The sequence below is a fragment of the Mycteria americana genome, chromosome 6, assembly GCF_035582795.1.
Source record: "Mycteria americana isolate JAX WOST 10 ecotype Jacksonville Zoo and Gardens chromosome 6, USCA_MyAme_1.0, whole genome shotgun sequence".
NCBI classification, from domain to species: domain Eukaryota; kingdom Metazoa; phylum Chordata; class Aves; order Ciconiiformes; family Ciconiidae; genus Mycteria; species Mycteria americana.
In genome coordinates, this window is record NC_134370.1 from 27,116,724 (window position 1) to 27,140,604 (window position 23,881).

The following is a 23,881-nucleotide window of genomic DNA, read 5'->3' on the forward strand; positions in this document are numbered from 1 at the left end:
ACACATAGAACAGAACACAAGAATACAATTAATGTGTCATTAAGTGAGAGTGCATTTTTACGTAGTCAAATACGTTTGTGGATACTTTTTATATATATTTTTTATAAAAGCTGGACAAAAGAATGTATAATGATGCACTAGTCAATGTCAGCAGTTAAACTGCAGACATGACAAAGTAGCTTAACAATTAAAGATGTTTTTTTTTTTCTTATAAAATTATTTGATTCATGTTTGAAATTAACTTGGTGGTACATTGTCAAAGAACACTACCCTCAATAAACTATATCCTAGAACAGAGCTGTAAAGACAATTAATCTGATCAATTAAAACTGTGTTTTAAATTGCATTAACCCATACTCTTCAGGGATTAATTCACAAATTTAATACAATCCCAAATGGGCCAAGCTCTCACACTCCCACAGAGTAGAGGATGATCAATGTCAATCAAACCTTAGTTTGTGGTGGCTAAAAGTACATCTTTGTGCTCTCTCTCCTGTCAGAGCATTGATGAAAGGTGTATGGAGATGAGGACACGTAGGGTATTTTCTGATAGTTTTAGAAACTTGGAAAGCTTTAAGGAAAGTCTAGAATGGACACATTTGCAAAAAGCACAAAGCTCATTTTAAAAAATTAGTTTAGAAATCAAGCTAAGAATCAGAATAAGGGCATTTTCCTTATGGTATGCTTAAGACAAACTTGGTAGTTTTACATTTGGGCAGTATTCAGGTTCCCTGGATCTAGACAAATGGGATTTTATACAATCAGTATGCAAAAGGAGCAAGTATTCACTTCTGAAATCTCAGATATACAAAGAAAATACTTCTTCTGAAAAGGAGAATTATTTCACTTCTGAAATCTTCTCAGATATACAAAAATACATAGAACATAAAAAAGCAGAGTTGCCTATAAGTTTAACTTTTTTATTTTCCACGTACAAAAAGAAATAAAGCTGTCTGATTAAGAACACAACAGCTGAGAACAAGCTCAGGGCTCAGCATGAACCTATATGTCTGTGTGTATATTATATAAATCTTCCTATTCACAGTGCCACTGTTATTCTTAGATCCAGCTGTTTACTCTCATTGCCAGATGGCGCTTTTATGTGCAATTCTGATCAAGTACAATATGTGACACAGTATTGGAAAAAAATAGCTATTTAGGAATAACTACACTGGTGCCTCTGAAAATACAAACAACTCCAAAAAACTAATCTGAAAAACAAGTGTCAGTAGAACATATAAAGCAAATTGTGAGAGGTTTTAATGTTTTCACCTTGCCATTGATGGGCTCTACTATTTCTACACTGACATCAGTTTTCAGTGAATGGACTCCACTAAATGAGGTAAACTTCAAGAGACAGGACAGTAATAACTGGTCATTAGAAAGCAAGCTCTTTGGCAAAAAATTAAATTTCTGTGCCTGAAAAGCACAGCTTATATCTATGGTTGCACATTACATTGTATTGCAACCCAGAAGAGAAAACAGAACCAGAGTAGAAAAGGATATTCACATCATAAACAGTTTCCATGCTACTGCCATTACAAGAAGTAGGAAAGGGGAGCCTGAGTTACCAGTTTAGTGGGAAAGTGAATTCTCTGCTAGTGATTTTACTGACCATGCCTAAAGATGATCATGGCAAGCAAATATTATTCTCTACTCTATTCCTTTCACTAATTCAGTACGATATGCAGAGGTCAGAATGACAAATGGAAATGAAAATAGGCAATTCATCTTTAAGGCTGATGTAAATAAAACTCAAAGAGGTACTTCTGTATCTATTTGTTAAAACACCTTTTACATGCAGAAAAATAAACAGAAGTGGACACAGGAAGGAGGAAGGTTGTGAAAACTACTTATAAAAAAGCATGGAAAATGAAAAAGTATTGACAGACATCAAGCTCTCTATTCTACTGCAGTACATTCAGCAGACTCTAGAGAACCATCTAAAGAGTGCACATCAAGTCAGATTTTCTTTTTAAGAATGAAGGATAATTCCATTATTTCCTTACCTGGAAGAATTAAATGATGAAAATTTTAAAGGAAACTAATTGGAAAGGAACTATCATTACGATATATGATGCTACTCTGTACTAAAGTAGATCACTTTCTTAATAAAACTCTTCTAAGTAACTGCTTATGACTTCATCTTTGAATGTTCTGCTTTTATTCAAACTAAAAATGGAAGACAGACATTAAAGTGAATGAATCTCTAAAAATAATGATGTCATTATTTGGTTATTTGTTACCTAAAGATTAAAATAATTATGTGGGTGATATTTATAGTATCTCTTTGGCAAATATTTCACGTTTAACTGCTATTTCCAGTATTGCAAAATACCATTGTCCAAGAAAACAGCATTTTATGAATGAGACTCTACAAATAAAGGAAGGAAGGAGTCTAGTCCTTACTAATAAGTGAAACATTTCCTCCCAGGATGTGACTGGATTTAATTGACAGGGATGCCAAGACAGTAATTTCTCTGCTAAATAAATTCCCAGTTTAAGGACTGGAATCTTCCACTGGTTGCTACCATACATCACTGAAAGTGTACATATTCACTTTAAAGAAAAATGTTCTATATACATCTTGTGGTACTAGGAGACAACAGTTCAAGCTGGTGGCTTGTAAAAAGTAGAAGCATTGAATAAACAACAGAATAATCTTAATAAGGGGTACTGGAATAATCCCTATAGTTTTCAAAATGAATAACCTTCATTCTTTCCACCAAGAATGATTATTTTTGTGATTTTGTTTAGAACCTTTCTTAACAGGTGAGGTAAGTGCTGCTTTTTACTAAGAAAAGTCAATTCAGATTAAAGCAGATGTATTGGATCACAACTGTGCCCATGTTTTGTAACGGAGTACGATGTGGAGATCCCCAAGTTTGTGCCAGAACCAGAATTAGTACAGACATATTGTATAGCAACACAAAGCTGCTTAATTGCTCTGCTAAGATGTAGGACTAACTGCTATGGAGGATATTATGTTGATGAAGCTGCACTATTTTCTGACCTCAGATCCCTCCAAATAGCATTGCATTGGGCATACCATTTCACGTGGCACTAGTCTGGTAGAGTGTTAGAGTGATGAACTGGGTAGCATAGAAATGCTCTTAGTTTACCCCACTCTCACAGCTGTGACTGCATCCATTTTGCCTCCAGTCACTTTCCCTATACCGTGAATATAGCAGAGGGAGGAATGGGTAGTATCTTTGGTATGAGCCGTATTGACTTTCTCAGTGTCTTCCACTGGAACTAATCATGGCACACATCCTTGCCTGACAAAACTCAGTGGTCTTTCCACTCTTTCCCCTTCCTTCACTATCTAAGAAAGTGGTGGTGTTATTCCCATCTTTCTTGATGCCCCTTATGTATGAAGTCATGTAGGATACCTTTGTGGACATACGTGCCATTGTGTCAGCAAATCTACTGACAGATTAAGAGTCTTGGATGAATAGATCACTAGCGTTTTGTTTTAGACAAATGCTTACACTTGTACTCTTCAGCTTTGGATTGAAGACATGATTTTTGTCATTCTATGCGTAAGATCAAATGACAGCTAAGTGTCCGTGGCACAGGCGGAATACAACAGCTATAGAATGCATTGTCAAGGGAAAGCACACAATGGTATACGTCACTATCTGCCTGGTGTGTGCACCAGATCCTGTTTGTCTCCGCTGCTCCTGGCCAAGCCGTAGTCTCTGTTGTTCCAGTTGTTTTGCTGAGGATATCACAAGCCTTCCTCTAACCCTACCTTAATCATCTCCTGTTTGACCAAATTCTAAAAGGAATTACTTTTACTAATCATGCATTTGGGGATCTTAAATAGACTGATATTTCACTACATTTGATTCTACATTGCTGAAATAGATGTCAGGTCAGTTGCTAACACAGAATAAAGCAGAATTTTTCACTTCAGGGTTATACGTGGGAGTTTCTAACCTGAATTAAACTACTAATGAGTATTTACCAAAAAAAAAAAAAAAAAAAAGACAAAGACATATGCGTGGGAAGAAAGTAGGGTTAAGAAGAAGGAGGAAAAAACAAAGGAAAAGTGTGCAAGTAGAGTATATCAACTTGAGGTTGCTTAATTTAAACTGCAGCCAGGAGTTAAACATTGGCTGAAAACCCAGAGAAACCTATAGTTAAAACACTTTTCTATCCCCATTGACAGAGCAGCCAATAAGCTGGTAGCAGTACATGGATTAGGTGGCCCACAGAAAGCTTAAGCACCCCAGAGAAATCTCCAATGTTGTCAGTTTTGGTGTCCTTGAGGAAAACAATCAAAGGCTTCTAGAATGCAGTGCCTAAAAATCATTATATAATCCATTAGTTTCACAAAAGACAATTGCCCTGACAAATAGCTGTATATTGTTGGTCTGAAATTGAAACATAAGTGGAAACATGTTTTATTCTATTTGACACTTTTTGTTGAGCACCCAGAAGCTTTGCCATTGTGCTTTAAAAAGTTTTTAAAAAGATCTTCAGAAAAGCACCACCTTATGTGCTTCAGTGATTAAAGAAAATTTTGCTAAAATTAATGAGAACACTCACCGCAATGTTAAGAAGGAAAAAGTACTGTCCTCACTTCAAGGGAGCTTAAGATAGAACTTGAGTTCTCCCACCACTTGGCTCCTCTTCACAAAGAAAATCCATACCTTAGTTATTTGTGTTATGCTTGACACATCTAGGCTACAAAGGTATGGCTTGAAACTCACACAATATAGAGCTGACATCCATGTATTCAAGAATGCCTTTTGCTAGTGCTACCACCTACCTAAATATCAGTATATACAGATGTCAACAGTGAAATGTCCGATTTTCTGAGTCACACCAGGATTGTTTTAGAACATAACCAGTGCCATTACAGACAGCTAGGCTGGCTCACATGGAGCGACTCCAGCATGCTATCTTAACCGTCGCAGTAATGGCAAGCCTAAAACTAGTTTGGAGAAAAGGAGCAAATATGTAGTCCTAGAGCTTTAAAATGCTATTGATAGTTCAGCATATCATCCTCCCAAAATAATTGGATTCAACAGAATAATATTCTATTAAGTCCCTTTTTATTGGTTTCTTCTGTGTTAGGCTACCAATTTGCCTGTTACACCACTGACAGTGTCCAGCTCAATATGAAACCAAGGGTGGAGTATGAATGATATCAGAGAGGATATTACTAGTTACACTGGTTTCTATCAAACCATCACATACCTCAAAAGGTCAGGATGAAACTTTCTATTGCCTGTCCAAAACTACAACACTATATGATAAAGTTGGTGTAAATCTAAAAAATACTGAGATGCTTTGCAGATATGTACTGGCTCACCTTATCTTGGGAGAAATCTGTCAAACCCAGGAGCTGGAAATCTGAACAGATATGCAACATGTAATGCTTATACTGTCTAATTCATTCAGAGGTTTTCAGGAGTGTTCCTGTCAGTCTCCTAAGACACTTTTTTCTCCTGCAAACTTTAATTTTTTTGGCAAATATTCTTCCCCTGTATTTCTTATCCTAGTCTTGAATTTGAAAGATGCTACATATGCCCAATGAACGTAAAAACTGTAATTTTGCAACAGTATGTATAATCGCAACACACAAAAGTAGTTTTTTCTCTCTATTCATTCTACAGATCCAATATGACTGTGTTCAATCTAGTTTATATAAGATCTTTTTCCCATTCTTGAGTTATTTTGGTAGACCATGCACTATTAAAATGTTCTTCGCACTCAGGCGATGAGACCAAGCACTGATTTGAAGTAGATGAATGGAGCAATTTAAAGATGTATAATTGCTTCAGGAAAGGAGGGAAAGGAAAATGTACTCAGATACTCACTCTGACGAATCTATGAAGTATATTACAAGAGCACCAATACTAAGAGCGAAGACTAAGACAACCTACAAAAGAAAAGAAGAGGGTCATTATTTAACAGTGTTAAGTGAAATATTTATTCTTTTACACATAAAAAAGACAAGGAAAATAAATCATAAACTAGTAATTTTTTATTTCACCTGTCATTTTCTTTACAAAGCTACTCCTACTTGAATTTCAAACACTATATATTACCATAGAATAATTTCTTGCATTGAAAAAGAGACACAAACAAGTTGAATCCTAGCTGAGGGAATCCCAGTATACAATTAGGTCCTAGATCATAACCTCTGCTAAACTATATTCTTTAATTTCAAATGGCAAGCAATCCTACTGCATGGCATTCAAATCACACTATAGCTTTATCAGATCTATCTTCAGGACTGCAGTAAGTTTCTGCTCATTGGTAGGTAAACCAAAAGTGATGACAGATTAGACTGAATTTCCATTTATATACATGGTTGTAAAATCCACAGGATAAGTGTAAGGCTATGTAAAAATATGTATTTACTCTGCACTCCTGTCCACTGAGACTATAGTTAACTTTCAAACAGGTTAAAACAATAGCTTGATGCAGCATGTCCTGATACAATGAATACCTACCCCGGGGACCTTGTAGTCCCAATGTTTTCCCCCCTTTAAATCTGTTGAAGGTTTTGAACCAAATCATTTTGTTAGGTCTAGCATCCAGCCCTTATTAACAACGTAGAACTTGCTTTTCTGGCTAGTGCAGCAGAAGCTGCATTAATCACATCTCTGTCTCTAATTTCTTTTTTCTGAACATAAAGCCAATACAATTGTCTGTCCTACTGGCTCCCAAAGATTCTCCAACATTGTGGGAAGACTTAGTTTCACAGCCTACCCAAAGTAGGTCTGCATCTACACAGGACAGCATAACTGAAATTTCTGCACTCAAATTTTGTCTTGAAGAATCATGAAGTACACAATGGTTTGTGTACCCTTTGCAACTTAGATTTCTGATATCCTTACTCTAGGTTTCTGTCTCTTGAACAATGCCATCCACTGGGCCATTTGGAATCTGAAAACATGAACCAAATAAGCTATTTTTTGTATTTTAGAATACAATTCTTCTGGAAGAAATCAGAAAAGATTCCTGTCTGCTGCACTGAGGATGGGAAACAAATGGAAAATTACATCTCCTGCAACTGATCTGATCTGCTGGTCTACAGAATCAAAACAAAATGGTCCTTAGTCTTCTGGCAGGCATGTCTCAAGTAGCTGCTTAGAAGTAATGTCCCGTAAAAGAAACCCAGAGAATTGATTGCTCAGGATTGGGTAGACCACGTTACTAACCTTAGTTAGTAACTAAGCTCCTCAAACACAGCTCCTCCAAACAAAGGGACACAGCTCCTCCAGCTCTCCAAACAAAGGGACATACAGCTCCTCAAACTGCCAGTTAAAATACAACTCCTTAGTTGTATTTTAGGCTAAAATTTAAGACACTATCTAAACAGCTGGATGTGTGAAATAAACTAGTGGTGTCATTCCAGTTCTGACTGAGCAGATTTATTAATCTGTATGAATACCCTAACTAATGCATACTACCACCACTATTGCTACTTTTGTTGACAGTCTCAACTGTTTAAGGAACAGATGAGCACTGAAACAAAAATTTCTTCATCCAATATAGGCTTCGACCTTTTTCTGAAGCTGCCGTATTAGGAAGGAGCCTGACAGTCATAGTGCAAGCAATACAAGGGAACACACAATGTGTTAATTCTAAGCAGACTTAGTGAAATAACAATGTGGAAGTTTCTCTACTCTCAACTATCACTCAAGGCTGTAATGGCAGTATCTGAAGCAAGGTATAATTATAATTATATAACCAAACTCTGGAGCTCTGCAGGGCCAAAATCAAACATGCACATATTTTCCAATAAAAGAAAGAAACTCGTTAATTTCTTAATACTATGTAATCACTACAACTTGTTAAAAAAAATTCTATTCAACTGAAAGTTTAAATTAATTTTTCAGTCCTTTTAGATCTTGCTGACCATAAATTTTTGCTTTGTGAAAGTCTGAGAAAGAGTATTTTGCCTGAGTACAAGTACCTGTTGTCTTATCTGATGCATTATCACCCAAATCAGTGAGATCTGTCAGTCAAATTCAAGGACTGAAGCTTGAAACTCTTCAAATAACATTTTTACTACGTAAGTCTAATATAATGTTAACATCTAGAGTTTGAATCTTCTTTCATTAAACTACATTATTGATCAGATGTGTACAGGTGTTGCAAGGTGAAATAAGCTATTAAATCCATATCAACTGGTAAGAGTCTCACCATCTCATAAGAAACTAATGTGGTGAATAGAACTTGTGGATTGTCACCTGGCAATATTCCTCCGAATTATGATTAGCAGCGATCCCAAGGCCCATTTTTCTCTGAGTTAAGTTACTAGGAATCCAATTGATTGTGCACACCCTTGCAGTATTCCAAGCCACACACAAACACAGCTTGGATCTGAATCAAAACTGCTCTGTTGTCTAGCTCTAGAACTGCTTGTTATCAATACATTTCAATACAAGTATTTAAAAGACGTTTGGATGAGGTGCTTAGGGACATGGTATAGTGGTGGTCTTGGTAGTGTTAGGTTTACGGTTGGACTCAATGATCTTAAAGGTCTTTTCCAACCTATACGATTCTGTGATTTCAAGGGAAGTCTTTATTTTTTTTTTTTTAAAAACAGAGTTAACCACGGTGCTGAAGGTTCTGAGAATACAGTGCTTACATTTTTGGTGAAAATTTTCATTTGACTCAAATGAGTTTTAAACACAGGTATTCAATCTTACATGGTTTAAAGTCAAGTATTAATGGTAATGTTTTAGCCTACATTCTGTGGAATCATTTATATACTAATAGCACCATCAAAACCACTATTAAATACAGGTATCTGCTTACAAAGAAAAAAAAAAAAAAAAAACCCAAAACCAAAAAAAACCAACTCAACCAACCAACCACCAAAAAAGCCAATCCAAAAAAACCCCAAAATCGAAACAACAGATTGACCCTATAGCAGGAGTTTTGAGCTGAAGAATGCAGAAATGACCATTTCATGCTGAAAATGAAATTTGAGAAACTAAACTTGTAATCCGTTTGGGACTCTATGCACTCTTCTCATTCTTTAAAGTTTTGCAAAGTACACAAATAAACCTGGAATTTTATTTTCCATTTCACATAGCAAGTCTTAGGTCACAACGTTCAGTCATTGCCTACTAGCCAAAGGAGTCCTCTAGAACAAAACCAGCATAACTGTATACCAGCCTTGCATTTTAGTTATATCCAACCCCTTAATAACCATCACTGTGCTGCTTAAATAATGTTATATAGATTCTGGGTAAGATCTTCCAAGACACTTAAGGAATTTAAATGTTCTGTGACAATTCATATAACTGCCACTAAAATGCAAATATCTAAACTTTGCACGAAGCTTCAGATTCCCATGCTACAACAAACAGTGAGATATGTATGCAAAACTACACCATTCCCCTACTGTAATATATATCTGATTTTAAATCAAGGCTTGTTTTGTCTTCTATTGCCCCAAAACACATCCCTTAACATTACAATTCATAATGTCCCCAAAAATCACAGAAAGGGCACCAGAAGAGAATGGAATCTTAAACACCATTTTTATTCGGCTAGCAGAGAAACACATTTTTCCTTTGCTAACTGACAGAGGTATTGAGCTGAACTTGAATACATCAAGTGTGTGGAAAAAGCAGGGCCTGAACCAATCAGGTTAGAGTTATATTAAAATTAGAAGAAGAAAAATAATACCCTTCCATGCTACATAAACATATTTGACAGAGTCTCAGATGCAAGTTTTTTCCTGTATTCCCATCTAAAAAAGCTGAATGCAACCTAGTTATTCAGACCCAGGGAGACATTTATTGAGTTTAGGTCTAGATTCAGATTAGAGCCTTCGCTAGATTGTCATGGGACATAACACCTATTTTGGAGAACTAACTATGCTTGAAGATAGGTATGAACATAGACAGACTGATACCCCAAACTCACAACAACTAGAATCTAAGGGAGGAAAAAAGCATATGTGAACTATTGCCTTTGTTGTTAACCAGGCCATGGGGAGAAGCTTGCTTGCTCTGTTTATTATTCCAATGCAACTGGCACAACATTGCAATTGCTACACATCTATTATAACTTCTCTCTGTCTGGAAGGAAGGAATCTTTTAATTTACAATAACCTACTGTTTAAGATTGAGAAATGTGAAGTCGTCATATGCTAGCAGCTACACTAACGAAGCACTTAGTATCAAGTTAAAAATAAATACCAATCTGATTAAAGAAGGGGGAAAACATAGAGTAGTTGCTGCATATCCTTAAATCTTTCCTAAAAAAAAATATCCAGCCACAGAGTTCAACAAAAGTGTACAATGACTTTTTGAGGCAGGAGTCAGAGAAATTGCAGATAAAATCCACTCAAAGAAAACTGTAAAAATGTTTTGCTCTCCACTGCTAGCAAGATGTTCCAGAAGAGCTTTGACTGCTCTGTTGCAGTCAAACTTTATGCAACCACATTAAGCACAGAAAAGGGGGGAAAAAAAAAAAGAAACCTGGAAATTTTAATCAGGGTGTAGCAACATAATAAAACTGCAGGGAAAGTATAGGCATTGAGAAAATACTGTCAGAATTAATCCATGATAACTGTAAAGGGGATCAGCACACCTTCCAGGACCAGGCCTATGTAACGAAAGGATGATAGTGATAATCCAACGGGTGGCACTGTTTCCCCTACAACTGCATGGAACTAACGTCCTGTCGTTATTGAAGAAACATGGGAAAATGGAAAGGCTGTTCACAGTAGAGAGGAGGGCTACAGTTAATACATCCACAACGAGTAATGTAAAGACACTGGAGCAGGAACTTCAATCTGTCATTACCCTGTAACGTCTGAACGTTCTGTGCAACACGAACCAGAACTCACTGAAGTTTCAAAGGCAAATTCTTGCTTACGCAATATTGAACTATCCAAACATCATTAATACAAAATAGCATAGAACTCAAGAGGTGAAGCAGGAAATAAAAAAGGAATAGTTGTCTATTGTTATATTCCTCTCAACATTAAGTATTAAAACAAGAAGTACACAGTGAAAAGAAAAAACTTTCAGGAATCCTGTAACCCCTAACACTTCACGGCACCAGAATCCTTATTTAGTTATCTGATGACAATCTGTTGTGTATTGTTCTTCAGAAACGTCTGCCTGAAACTCTTATTATTCTAAGGTTAAATTTTTCAACCCTAAGCCTACTGTACTGTTCAGAATGCATTAAGTTGCTATTAATATTTTTAGAATTTCACTTAATTTTAATTTCTACATCCATACAGCAAATGCTGTCAATGAGCTACTGAGCTTCTTCATATGATGCTTTAAAATAAAGCTCTATTAGCTTTTATATTTCAAATTACTGAAGGAGAATACAAATTATTTCTCATGACCATAAAGCTACATCCTATCCTCAAGGATCCACGAATTTTGGAACACTAAAGTTTGCATTAGTAAGATGTCAATACCCTGAGGTTTTGACCTAATTTGAACAAAAAATTACATACTTTAAAGATAAAAAATAAACTTCCTTTAACCATAAAAATGGAAATCAATTGTATTTCTTTTATAGACAACAGAATTTACTTGTCTGGGATTTGTTAGGAATGAAAACCTGCATTTCTAAGGACACACCAGCTGCAAGTTGTATTTCAGAAGTAGGAATTACTTAATCCGTGCTTGGCAATCCCAGCATTAATTTGCAGACTCTAGGATATGCACCAGCATCTGTGCAATTATTGCAGTTTAACAAAAGTAAGACTTGAGCAAGTCTAGACCACAGAAGAGCCAAAATGGCTTACTTAAATTGATGTCTCATTAACTGATACCCTATATGCAAAGCCATAAGTGGTAAGAAATTATGCACTGCAGCTGATATAAACAGCTGAGCAATTAATATCTCTTAGGTTACTATAAATACAAATGAAGTAAGTGCTATTTACTATAATGCAATATAGATTCTTGCTCTAAAAATCAGTGTTCTCCACCCATTTTTTTGGCAGCACTTACTTCATTAAGATGTTTTTATTAATATTACCTTTGGACATATCACAATGAACTAAAGCAGCTGCCTGATGTTAAATTATACAATTCATGTTAGTTCATCCAACAAAATGGTCTTCAAAACTTTGTGATTTGTCAAGACAAATGAAATGTTATATATATTTTTATAGCAATCAATCGTAAATTTCTGTTTAGAGACTTTTTTCCCCACTATACCCTGATACCCAGGAGTAAAGCAGGAGTGAGGATCTCTAAAATCCATCAGCAGGGCCTCGTACCATGCTCTGGATGGAGCTGTACACTGACTTTTCTCTGGGCTTAAACACATTGCCCTGTCTCCAGTCTTTCTGCCTCTGCTTCTTTACCTGGTCCCTCCCAGGCAAATGTATAAATAACTAAAATGACAAAGGCAAAAGTAGAAAATATCCACAATCTACTCTATGAGGTCATAAATTCCCGGGGGCTCTTAGAAGGTCATTCTACCTCATTCAGGTTTGCAAGATCATATTTCTTATTGATGAAATGCTCTCTTAATATCTTCCAGAAAAACTGCATACAATGCCAGCTTCTTTTTAAAAAAAAACTATCTAACCATGCGCCAGTAGTCATGAGCCACCTTACAAGAGCAAACTAGGAAGCAAGAACAAGAGCAAGAGCAAGCAAATGAGGGCTGAAGTGGGTGAATAGGAGGAGAAAGATAAAGTGATAAAATAATGAAAAGATAAAATAAGATTCCATCTTGTTCCTACCAGCAATAAATAATAAATGAAAAGTTCAAACAAGGATTCTAAGAACTGGGAAATTTCCTGTCATTGACCTTTTATTCACAAATATAGGGAACCAGATTTTGCAGTTAATATACTCCCTGTATAAGAGCCATATTTGATGGAACATAATACTATGAAGAAGAAGCAGTGATATATGCATTGGTTCTCATGCGAGTACAGGCAAAGTGCAAATTCTGCACTCAGCACCTGCTGTTGAGGACAGGATACATGCTAACAGCTATGAATCTTAAGGGATGTGTCTGCTGGGTAGTGTGCTAGCTAGTAAATCTGTCTCGGTGACTTATTGATCCTGCCATTTTGCATGCAGAAGAGGCAGGTGGTGCAGGGGAAAAAAAAAACCTCACCACCAAAATAAACCCACAACACATTTCTACTATTTCTTCCACACTTGGAATGTCAGCTAGGATTTAGCATCCAAATCTAGAAGGAACTAAGCACCTCCAAGCTAGACAGTGAGCAACCCCATCTTTCAGGGAAGTCAGAAGAGGTTCAAGAGCACACAACTCTGAAGAGCCTTTACTAACTCTTAGTTTTGAGCCTGAAGCAATTAAAGTACTAAATCCAAACTTTGCAACTTTGATAGCCACGTTAAAAACTTCCCAGAAATACAGACTTGAAAATGTTTGCATGCAAGTTATTTCCTTTGAATTACATTTTCTGCTTTTTGATTTTGTTTACCTTTATTACACAACAAGGAGTTAACTAAAAAGTTAATTAGCTATTAAATTCTACAGTAACTAAATTAGTCACCAACATGCATTAAAGACAGTACTGAAAACTTTGGCAGCTTTACGAGATTCCTCGCTATATAAATTTTCCCCTTTGGCAAAGCTCATACAGACTTACCATTTATCAAGAAAAGTCAAAGTTTATTCAAAAGAGGAGGTGAAGGGGAGTGAGAAATGAGTATTTGATAAACCAATAGGCAGTAAGGTCTTGGCGAACATCTCTAGGAAAATTCATAGCAAGGATTTAATTTTAAAAATAAAAGGCAGCAGTAAAGTAGGTCAGCATGAGCTCTGGATGATGATCATGAGCATTCAGAAGACTTGGTTATTATCCCTAGTTCTGCCACTCATGTGGTGTGTGACCTAAAGCATATTACTTGACCTCTCCAGGCTTCCGATTCTCCCTCTTGCTTTCATTTGGCAAGGATACTGCATGTCAACTCATTAGGGCAACAGCTGTTACATTACAGGTGTTTGCAATGGATCTAGCACAGCCGAGACCTCTACTGCTGCCACAGTAATAATAAAAAGCCCGAGTAGAACACTATGTAACAGTGTCAGCACTATCTATGAGAGCAAAGGGACTTGATTTATTAAAGGGTTTTATTTAAATAGAAAGGTGTCAATATCTCTTTCTAAGAGAAACTTCTTGTTTATCTTACTGGAATTACATTTTTGGTCCCATTAAGCCACTGCCCAGTATAGTAAGGTTTTAATTTACTACTGAAACTAAAATTATGTATTTATTGTAAATATATCTTAAAAAACACAGTTCATATTTAATGCATCTCTTTTTACAAACTTGCATAATAGTGATAAGAAATATAGACACAAAATTGTTGGGAGAGAGAACAGATATAGCAGATACAGAAGAGTTACCAAAAAAAACAAAAATTCACCACATGTTCAGTTCCCACATATTGAACTTACACATCAGAACAGTAATTTGAGTATTATCTGAAAGGTACAGGTAAGATGCATGATAAAGGCCTGAATCACTGTGAGCTTCCCTAACTACTCATAACTGTAGTAAGGAATTAAGGTAACAAGTCACTGGGAGTAGGATACGTGACATCTCTGAATAAAACCACACAAAACGGAATTAGCAAATTCAGCCTGTCTGCCATCAGCTGCATTTTACGCTCTCTCCAATAAAAGATTCAACTTTCATACATACACTTTAAGGGACTACTTCACATTTGAGCAGACTGCTTGAAATTAAGCGGAGTCTTTCTTATTAAAGGGATGCTGTGGGATCAAAGTTTAGGAATCCTTAGAGTAGACACCAGACTCAGGAATATGGAAAATCAAAGCAGGAAATAAACCAAAGAAAACAAGTATCTTAACGCACTTTTGTTTTCCACACGCATTCCCAATCTCATTTGAGGAAGAATTTAAAAAAAAGCTATGTCCTGCTCTGTATATGTTTCTAAGCATGTACAGAAGCCTTTGACACTGTCCCCCACAACGTCCTTCTCTCTAAATTGGAGAGATACAGATTTGATGGGTGGACTGTTCAGTGGATAAGGAATTGGTCGTATGGTCGCATCCAGAGGGTAGCGGTCAACGGCTCAATGCCCAGATGGAGATCAGTGATGACTGGTGTCCCTCAGGGGTCCGTACTGCGACCACTGCTGTTCAATATTTTCAATGACATTGACAGCAAGATCGAGTGCACCCTCAGCAAGTTTGCAGATGACACCAAGCTGAGTGGTGCGGGTGACACGCCAGAAGGACAGGATGCCATCCACAGGGACCTGGACAAGCTGGAGAAGTGGGCCTGTGTGAACCTCATGAGGTTCAACAAGATCAAGTGCAGGGTCCTACACCTGGGTCGGGGCAATCCTCGGTTTCAATACAGGCTGGGGGATGATGTGATCGAGAGCAGCCCTACGGAAAAGGACTTGGGGGTACTGACGGACGAAAAGCTGCACATGAGCCAACAACATGCGCTCGCAGCCCAGGAGGCCAACCGTATCCTGGGCTGCATCAAAAGAAGCATGGCCAGCAGGTTGAGGGAGGGGATTCTGCCCCTCTGCTCTGCTCTGGTGACACCTCACCTGGAGTACTGCGTACAGCTCTGGAGCCCTCAGCACAGGAAGACATGGACTTGTTGGAGCGCATCCAGAGGAGGGCCACAAAAATGATCAGAGGGATAGAACACCTCTCCTATGAAGAAAGGCTGAGAGAGTTGGGGTTGTTCAGCCTGGAGAAGAGAAGGCTGCAGGGAGACCTTATTGCAGCCTTTCAGTACTTAAAGGGGGCTTATAAGAAAGATGGGGACAAACTTTTTAGTGAGGCCTGTTGCGATAGGACAAGGGGTAATGGTTTTAAACCAAAAGAGGGTAGATTCAGACTAGATTATAAGGAAGAAATTTTTTTACAATGAGGGTGGTGAAACACCGGCACAGGTTGCCCAGAGAGGTGTTAGATGCCCCATCCCTGGAAACATTGAAGGTCAGGTTGGATGGGGCTCTGAGCAACCTGATCTAGTTGAAGATGTCCCTGCTCATTGCAGGAGGGTTGGACTAGATGACCTGTAAAGGTCCCTTACAATCCAAAGCATTCTATGATTCTAAGATGTGTTAATATTTCAGCTTTATTTTTCTTTATCAAAGTGATTTTTTTTCCCCTCAACTTTCCACTGACATATTGACAATAAAATTAAAATTTCTGTTCAATCCATAAATTTGAAAAGACTGAGATTTTCCAATTAGTGAAAAAATACAAGACAAAAAGCCCCATCTGTTAATGGTGCTCTGTAGCTTGAAGTTAATTAGGTTTGCTGGGAGAGTGCCTGGCAATATGACCAATTAAAGTGCATGCAACTTTTCCAATTCAGTATTTAATTTCGTTAGTCAAAAAACCAGCAGTACTTTCTATCACAATGTGCCGTTTTCTAGAGCTAAATGCATAGCGTTATATGTATGTAAATATGTGTGTGTGTACATTTTTTTTTTTCCTCCAACCTAAAAGGTCCTCCCTCCTGATCACCTAGCAGTCATCCAAACCACCTCCCATTAAGGTCAACAAAAATAAAATTCACTTTTTGTATATTGGTAAAAGCGTACCTCACACTGATTTCCAGTGGATGCATGACTGGCTCTACAGTCCCACTGAGCAAAAGAGTTATGTTGGTAACAGTTAACCTACAAACTATTCTTCCAGTTGTCAGTGTTCTCATTTTCAAGTTCCTCATAGTCTGACTGTAGATAAGGGCCATCAGTGAGCCTATTGGAATGTCATTTTAGAGAAATGAGTGACTGACCTGTCAAACAATCAAATCGCGCTAACTGAAAGGCAAACAAGCTCAACTGCAAAACTGCTCAAAGGCAAAAGAATGCAGCTCTAGAGCATGGTCCCCCTACCATATACAACACAGCAGGAGAGTAGCACTCATAATGACGGTTGATTATTCACAGTCCCATCCCCAGTGCTAGGCCTGCGGAAAGCCTCTGCTTATTGTGTCACACCCTGAAATGCAGTATATGGTAATTAATTTTTTTGTTTGTTTCTATGTGCCTATGTTTCAGTTGTGACAGAAGGCTTTTTATCTCCAGATGAAGAATTGGAACTAAACAACTTCAGATGGAACTCTTTATTCTAAGAATACCTCATCCCACCTCTGGATAAAGAAAGTGATCGAGGCAAGTGAGATGAAGAAGCAATCAAAGGCTCTTGCACTTTCTGGTGTAGTGCCTATATAAAAAAAATCTCCACCTGTGCATGGAACATCTTAAAAAGCACAAAAGTGCACTAACTTATGGAAAGAATAAAAGAGAAAAGATATTGCCCCAAAATCATAACCACAATCTGTACAACTGATTTAGAAAATAATCTAACTATCAACATCAATCTAATCAATCTAATAACTAATCAACATCAGGGAAATTAATCACCTGAAACAAAGAGGAAATCTAATAAGGTCTATACCAGTAAAAAGTAATCATTTGCCAACAGTTAACCCTCCCTTGTATCTGGAATACCACATTACAGAACTGAAAATTAATAAACTGTGAAAAAAAAAATACACTGGCAAATGCTGTCTTTTTAAATTAAGCAATTTTCTATTTCTTAATTGGTATTTGTTTAAAAGAAAAAAAAATAAAAACAAACCACAACCCAAGCATACAAATTTCACTGCTCCTCTTCTCTTTACTTCAATATACTGTACTCCTCACTAGTTCCCATCAGCAATTTGCTAACAGAACAACAACATAAGAGAACAACCAAGAAACTACCAAGGAAAAAACAAGATGGAAACCAAAGAATGGTGGTAAAAATGCCAGAAAATAATAATATCATAGGGTAAAGAAAATGCCATGTCTTTTAAATGTTGAAATCAGAAATATATTTCTGGAGATACAGTTTTGGGGTAAAAAACCACTAGCAAGTGTTCTCAGGAATGAATAAAGTTGCAAATGTGGACCTGCTGAGAATTTAGGGCTGATCCTGCAATCCATAGGGTGTTGTTAAAATGTTATACATGTTAACATGGCTGCTAAAGGAACTTCAAGCTTTTATGCCATGTCATAAGAAATTACTAAAAGGAACTACATTTCTTTGTGAATGGATCACTTCAAAGGATTACATTTAATGAAATTATTTACCTTACACATTCAAAATTAAGGCTAGATTGTACAGCAGACAAAAAGAATCCTCACATTCCTCAGTCATTTGGACATTAGAGTCTGACAGGCAACCTACACGATAGACAGTCATGTCAATAAATGTCAAAAGAGGAATTAGAGAAGGACTAATCACAAGAGGTTTCTTCCTCTTGCTAAGGTTTTATGATTGAATGGGTTGAGTAAGCTCATTTACTCAGATTTGCTGTTACTATTCCTAAATTTTCAAATAGCAGAACTCCACAAACACAGAAACAATTACCTCCCTTTTCAATTGTTTAGGTTCTTAGTCACAAGAACTCACACATACAGCAAAGGGGGATGCAGCTGTGGAAGTGTTCTCTGAAAAAATGGAAAGCTCTTGGCTTCAGTAAAGCCTGGTGAAAATTCATTCAAGAAAAAGACTGAAGAAGAAATGGTCAAATCATTCAGCATACAAAAAAGCATTTGAATGCTTGTCAAGGAATGTACTTTAGAACAGTATGAAAACAAGGCACAGTCTTCAGAAGGGAAAAGAATCACTGCTAAATACATCTGATTAACTGCAAAAACAGTTTTCTGCTGCAGTAGTCAACATTACAGCTCTCATCTTCCATTTAACATTAGGTAATGTGGTGGGTTTTTTCTTAAATCTTTTGTTATATAAAGATAATTTCCAGAATTGTAATATTGCCACTTCCATTTCCAGAACAAACATAGAGTAGAACAATTGCTGATACCTGCAAATGAATGAAGCCTTGTATTCATTGGTCAAGTTCTACTGTAAGTCTAGGAAAATCCATAGCTGTTTCATAGACTTCTAAAGAGAGGTAGCCATCAACAACATGACTTTTTAATAGGGACCACTATACCTTCAGAGATTTGCATGAGGATTTACAGGAGCTCACTGTACCTCAAGTCACATTGTCTACTCAGTGATTAGGCATAGCTTACTGTCAACTACATCAGAAGCTTTCTTGTGGCAATTAAATGAAATATCAAACACTGGACATCAATGAACAAAATTAATGTGAGGAAACCATGCTAAATAGGAAGCGTAAAAACTATTGTTGATGGAGTTAAACAACATAGTATTTTTGAAAGTCACCTTTGCAAGCACATTCTTCCTCCTTTTTCTCGGCATTGTTTGTCCTTCAGTCATTTTGCCAAAATTGATAACTTTGACTGACAGCCACAGAAAAATATCTCTCATACCAATCTGCTTTGAAGACTGAAAAATTGACTTTTTTGATCATTAGGAATAAATCTAAACCTACTTAAATCACCCAGCTTTATATGAGAATTTGTGAATACAAAAAGCTGCCTTTAATTAGTGTACAAAAGAAAACTATAGAGAGAGCAAGCCTTAGCAGTGACTGTAAATTGTAGCACTGTCTAAATTTTAGTCATTGTACAGACTTAAGATGTCTGATAATTCTACACAAGAGCATAGACCTCAACTTATCTGAAAACAGAAAATAAAACTAGCAAATAGTTTTCCAGGGGCTACTTCAAAATATAATTCTAATCAGAACTCTCAATTTCCCATAGCAACATGAGCTCTTTTGTTTTTAGACTAATTTGAACTGAAAAGCCTGCCAATTAATTCTTTGACACAGTCATTAATCATGAGATATGAGATCGCTATGCAATTAGATAATAAAATTTAGCAATTTCACTGGAGCAGCTAAACCTAAAGTAGATAAATGTTCAGGGTTATGGTGATCTTGGTTTATGGGGAAGCATTCACGCACAGGGAGAAAGCCATTTTCTATGGGCTTTGGAAGTAAACTGAACAAATGTTCGTATAGTGGTTTCTGCTCCTTTAAAAAAAATGAGCATAAATTTTCCTTTTATCTTACGTAAAATCTGCACAGGTATAGTTATATGCTACTACAGGTGAAATCTTGATTCACAATTTGGTGCAAGGCTGCACTGCTACATGGAGGTTTCTTCACACACTTTGGTATTTTCAGAGAAAGGCACGGAAGCCTTTGATACCATCAGTTACAGGCACTGGTGATGTCCATACTGTAATCATCAAGGAAATGCTGATGGTACGTTCTGAGTATTGTTAACCTGGAATTATGATTCAACATCATGTACCAAATGATGGGAAATTCACATGAGGTATGAAATGGAATCAATGATTTGCAACTGTCACTAAAGACCAATGCAGAAAACAAATGACGTAGCAAGCAGTGATGTGGACAATGACGTAAGCAAGCAAAGGTAAAAAGTTATTTTTACACAACAAACCTTACTTGTGGTGAATACTTTTTCTATTTTTTGAGGGGTAGGATGGAAAGAGCAATTTCTCTGTAAGGATGCAAAGAGTGATTTATTCAGCAAACTTGTTTCCTGCAGATGAGTGTTCCTGTGTTGCTATGCGGCTATAATTCTAAAACTGAAAGCTTTTTTATGAGCGTTTTTAATGTGGTTTAAAGATAAAATCATATAATCATATGATTAAAGGCTTGCAGAACCAACTTCCAGTGTAACTCTCTCTAATAGTCTTGTTTACTACCCTTGCTTTTAAAAAACATACAGCAGTGACCACTAAATCTGGCCTTGAAACCAACTGTTACCTCAGCCGACCTTTTCTCTTGCTTGTGACAACACTGTGTCAGGTCCTTTAACTTTCATCCTCTGCTGTCATGGTTTTTGTTGTTCTTTTTACCTAACATGAAGAGTTTAATTCAAAGATAACTTTTCAAAGTCATCCCTTCCTCTGGGTCCATAGTCTTTGCATCTTTACCTAGCTTTGCTAGCCTGCGGTATCTCCCATCAGCATCCTTATCCTTCTTACAGACGCCCTCTTGAGGGTGGAGACCTAGAAAATTGCCTGTCTTCCTGCATGCTTTATATGGTCCCTTATGAAAGTCTAAGACTGTAAGACTACTGAGTTTCATTCTGGAGTGGTCTTATTCACAGATATAAAAAACACAGGGTGGAGAATAAGGAACATACAACTTCAGCTTATGTTCTGTCTCATAACTGTCAGTTGGTACATAATTTTTCCCCTTTCTGCATGCTTGCTTCAGCCTGGCTATATTCTCTTTCTGAGGAGCTACGAGACCATTTATTCTGAAAACCAGGAAAACCCAAAACTGGACAAACCACCAGGTAATCACATACCTATCCTGGCCAAAGAGATTTATTAGAGGTATTTCTGCAATTCTGTGTCTTTATGTTAGTATGCAGTTTTAGTTCACATTTTAAAATACTATGGAATGGGCAGAAGTTGAAAGTACATATTGGGTTTTAAGGATTTTTTTTAAGTGTTGCAAGAAAAAAAATTATATCTTGCATGAACTACACAAAATCTAGCAGCAAACTTTGTGAAAGACAAAGGGTTTTTCTCTGAATGAGTAGTGCAGGATCTGCCTGAGATTCTGGCCAGGTAAATTATGCCACTGAAGTATAAACCCTCTTCCTTTTCTTTTATTTTTTCATGTGCTTTCCTTCCCTCCCTCCTGAAACTCTACTTACTATTGATCTCCTATACAGATTCAGTCCTATGTTGCTTTATTCAAAAAATGTTTTATTTTAAAATAGGTCACCTTTCTAGAGTCTATTCTAGAGCAGAAAATTTGAAAGCCAGGTATGGGGAAATTACCTTTTTAAGACATGCTTTTTAGATGTAACAACCGTTTAAGTCTTTAGCCTGGGATGAGAAGTTTCCCTCTCCCAGCTGTAGGCCCAGCTCCTTTCCTGCGTTGCGCTGCATCACCAGACCCACTTCCCTGCTGCTCAGCCTCCCCCTAAAGACGCTGCTGTTCTTCTCTTTAAGTGTGAGCAAAGGAAAGTGCGGCAGGTGGAAGAGAAGGAGCACCAGCAGTGGGTGGGCTATTTGTACTTGTATCAAACCAAAATCCCATCGACCCCTGGGCTCTGCCAGTGACCTCCCCCCTCCACTGAACCAGCTCGCTGTACATACACCCCCCTGCACAAAATCAAAAAGCGGAAAAAAACAAGAAGAGAATCAAATGTAGTCCAATGACACTTAAAAATGCTTACACTAAATCTGCAGATGAGAAATATTTATACTCTGGTAATGACACTGCACAAGAACAAACATATCAAGTCCTAATACTAACAAATAATTTGTTTTCTCAACAGCTTGGCTGACACGCTTCCTCTCTGACTCCCAGACAGAGCTGGAAGAGTGAGCTTTCAGCATTCATAATTTCAAACATTAAATTAAAATTCCTTTTGCTGATTGCCTAAAACCTCAGAATCCCTCTCTGATCAAAACAATCTTACGACAAAGACCTATGTAAAAGCGTGCCAAGGCAACTGAACACTGCTGACTCAGAAAGGATGTCCACCTACTGATTCATTAACATGAATGCCAGCAGCACGGATGTATTCCTTGGAGGTCTCTTGTTTAAGCAGTTTCGCAATTCATAGTTTGGTTTCTTATCATGGTTCCAGGTATAATAAACACCAGGAAGACCCAACACACATCCACATCTGCTTACATCCCTGACTTTAAAGCTGCAGCTTTTTCTTAACTACAAGAGCCATAGTAGGATGTCACTAATAACAAGAACATGCTGCAGGGCTATTCCACGATGTAAAACATGGCCGGGCCAGGCTTCTGTGAATGAGCAAAGCCTCTGTTAGAATGGGTGACGCACACAGTTTGCACTGACAAGGCAACCCTGAGACAGGTGCTCTACCACTGACAGTGGAGTTACAAGCTGCACATTAACAGAGCAAGCTGTCTTATTTTTGTTCCAGGTCCTTGGTGGATTAGAAGCAAGTGACCACTGTACTGAATATATAGAGTACTTGTTCGGATTGTGTTAACGCTGACCATTTTACATATTTTCCCAGAACAAAGCCCCTTACATGATTCAACAGAACTTAAGTACAGCCCCTTTATTTGCAAGTAACAGTAGTCAGTAATTCACCTTCTAACTCAAATCTGCCAACCAAATCTCAAAAAAGGCAAGTCTGTGCAGCAAACGTTTTTGGATTATAGCTGCACAGGCATGTTTGAACTATATGGAGTTAATTAATTCAATGAAAAAATAAAATATTCATCTAAACTAGTTGAATAATAGCTTACTGATAATTTTAATTTGTGAAATATTTTTACGGAAGAAGTAGAATAACAATTAAATAGATGCATAAAGACAACCTAAGCAAACCCTTTCTTCCTTTCCCCATCCAAAAAGAATGAAGGCTGAAAAAACCCAAGTCCTCCAATGCCCTTCAAAAATGTAACATTTTATAAAAATCTTACACTTTTAAAGCAAAGATTTTCTTACATAGAAATGTAACAGATATCAGATCAAAACTTCCTCACAACTGCCCCAGAATTCTAAATTTATCTCTAATCCTTCATTTAAGAGTGTAACAGTTTTAACTTCTCATTAAAAGTTTTTTGATTCCCTGCAAACAATAGGAGTCAGTACACTCATTTACGCTCAGTTCATGTTTTGAAAGGTTTCTTCAAGACCATAGAGGCTAGAAGCTTACTGTGTTAAAATTAGAGTTTAGGGAAAGCATTCTGATACCCAGAAAAGAAAAAAAAAAAAAAAAACCACAAACAAAAAAAAAACCAAACAAAAAAACCCAAACCAAACAAACAAAACGCACACCCCCCCAAATTGACCATGCCCGTTTTAAAAAGGAGCTTTTTTCCTCTGTGATTTTATGAAAAAAAGCCTGCATTTTTTTGTTTCTGCAATCCAAGAGGTACTGAGTGATCAAAGCTCAAATACCATTTTAAATCATAAAATTCTCCGTCCGTTAGCTTGAGAAAACAACTTTGTTTTATATTAAGGCCC

At 37.1% G+C, this 23,881-nt stretch overlaps 1 protein-coding gene across 9 annotated transcripts in view; it reads right to left on the reverse strand.

Moving 5' to 3' along the window:
• KCNMA1 (potassium calcium-activated channel subfamily M alpha 1) overlaps positions 1–23,881 on the reverse strand; it is a 532,021-nt gene that overhangs the window by 275,114 nt on the left and 233,026 nt on the right. For all 9 annotated transcript variants that reach the window (XM_075505159.1, XM_075505158.1, XM_075505166.1 and 6 more), the window contains one exon: positions 5,832–5,893. In XM_075505159.1, the coding sequence (XP_075361274.1) occupies positions 5,832–5,893 (62 nt within the window). The remainder of the gene's footprint in view (positions 1–5,831; positions 5,894–23,881) is intronic.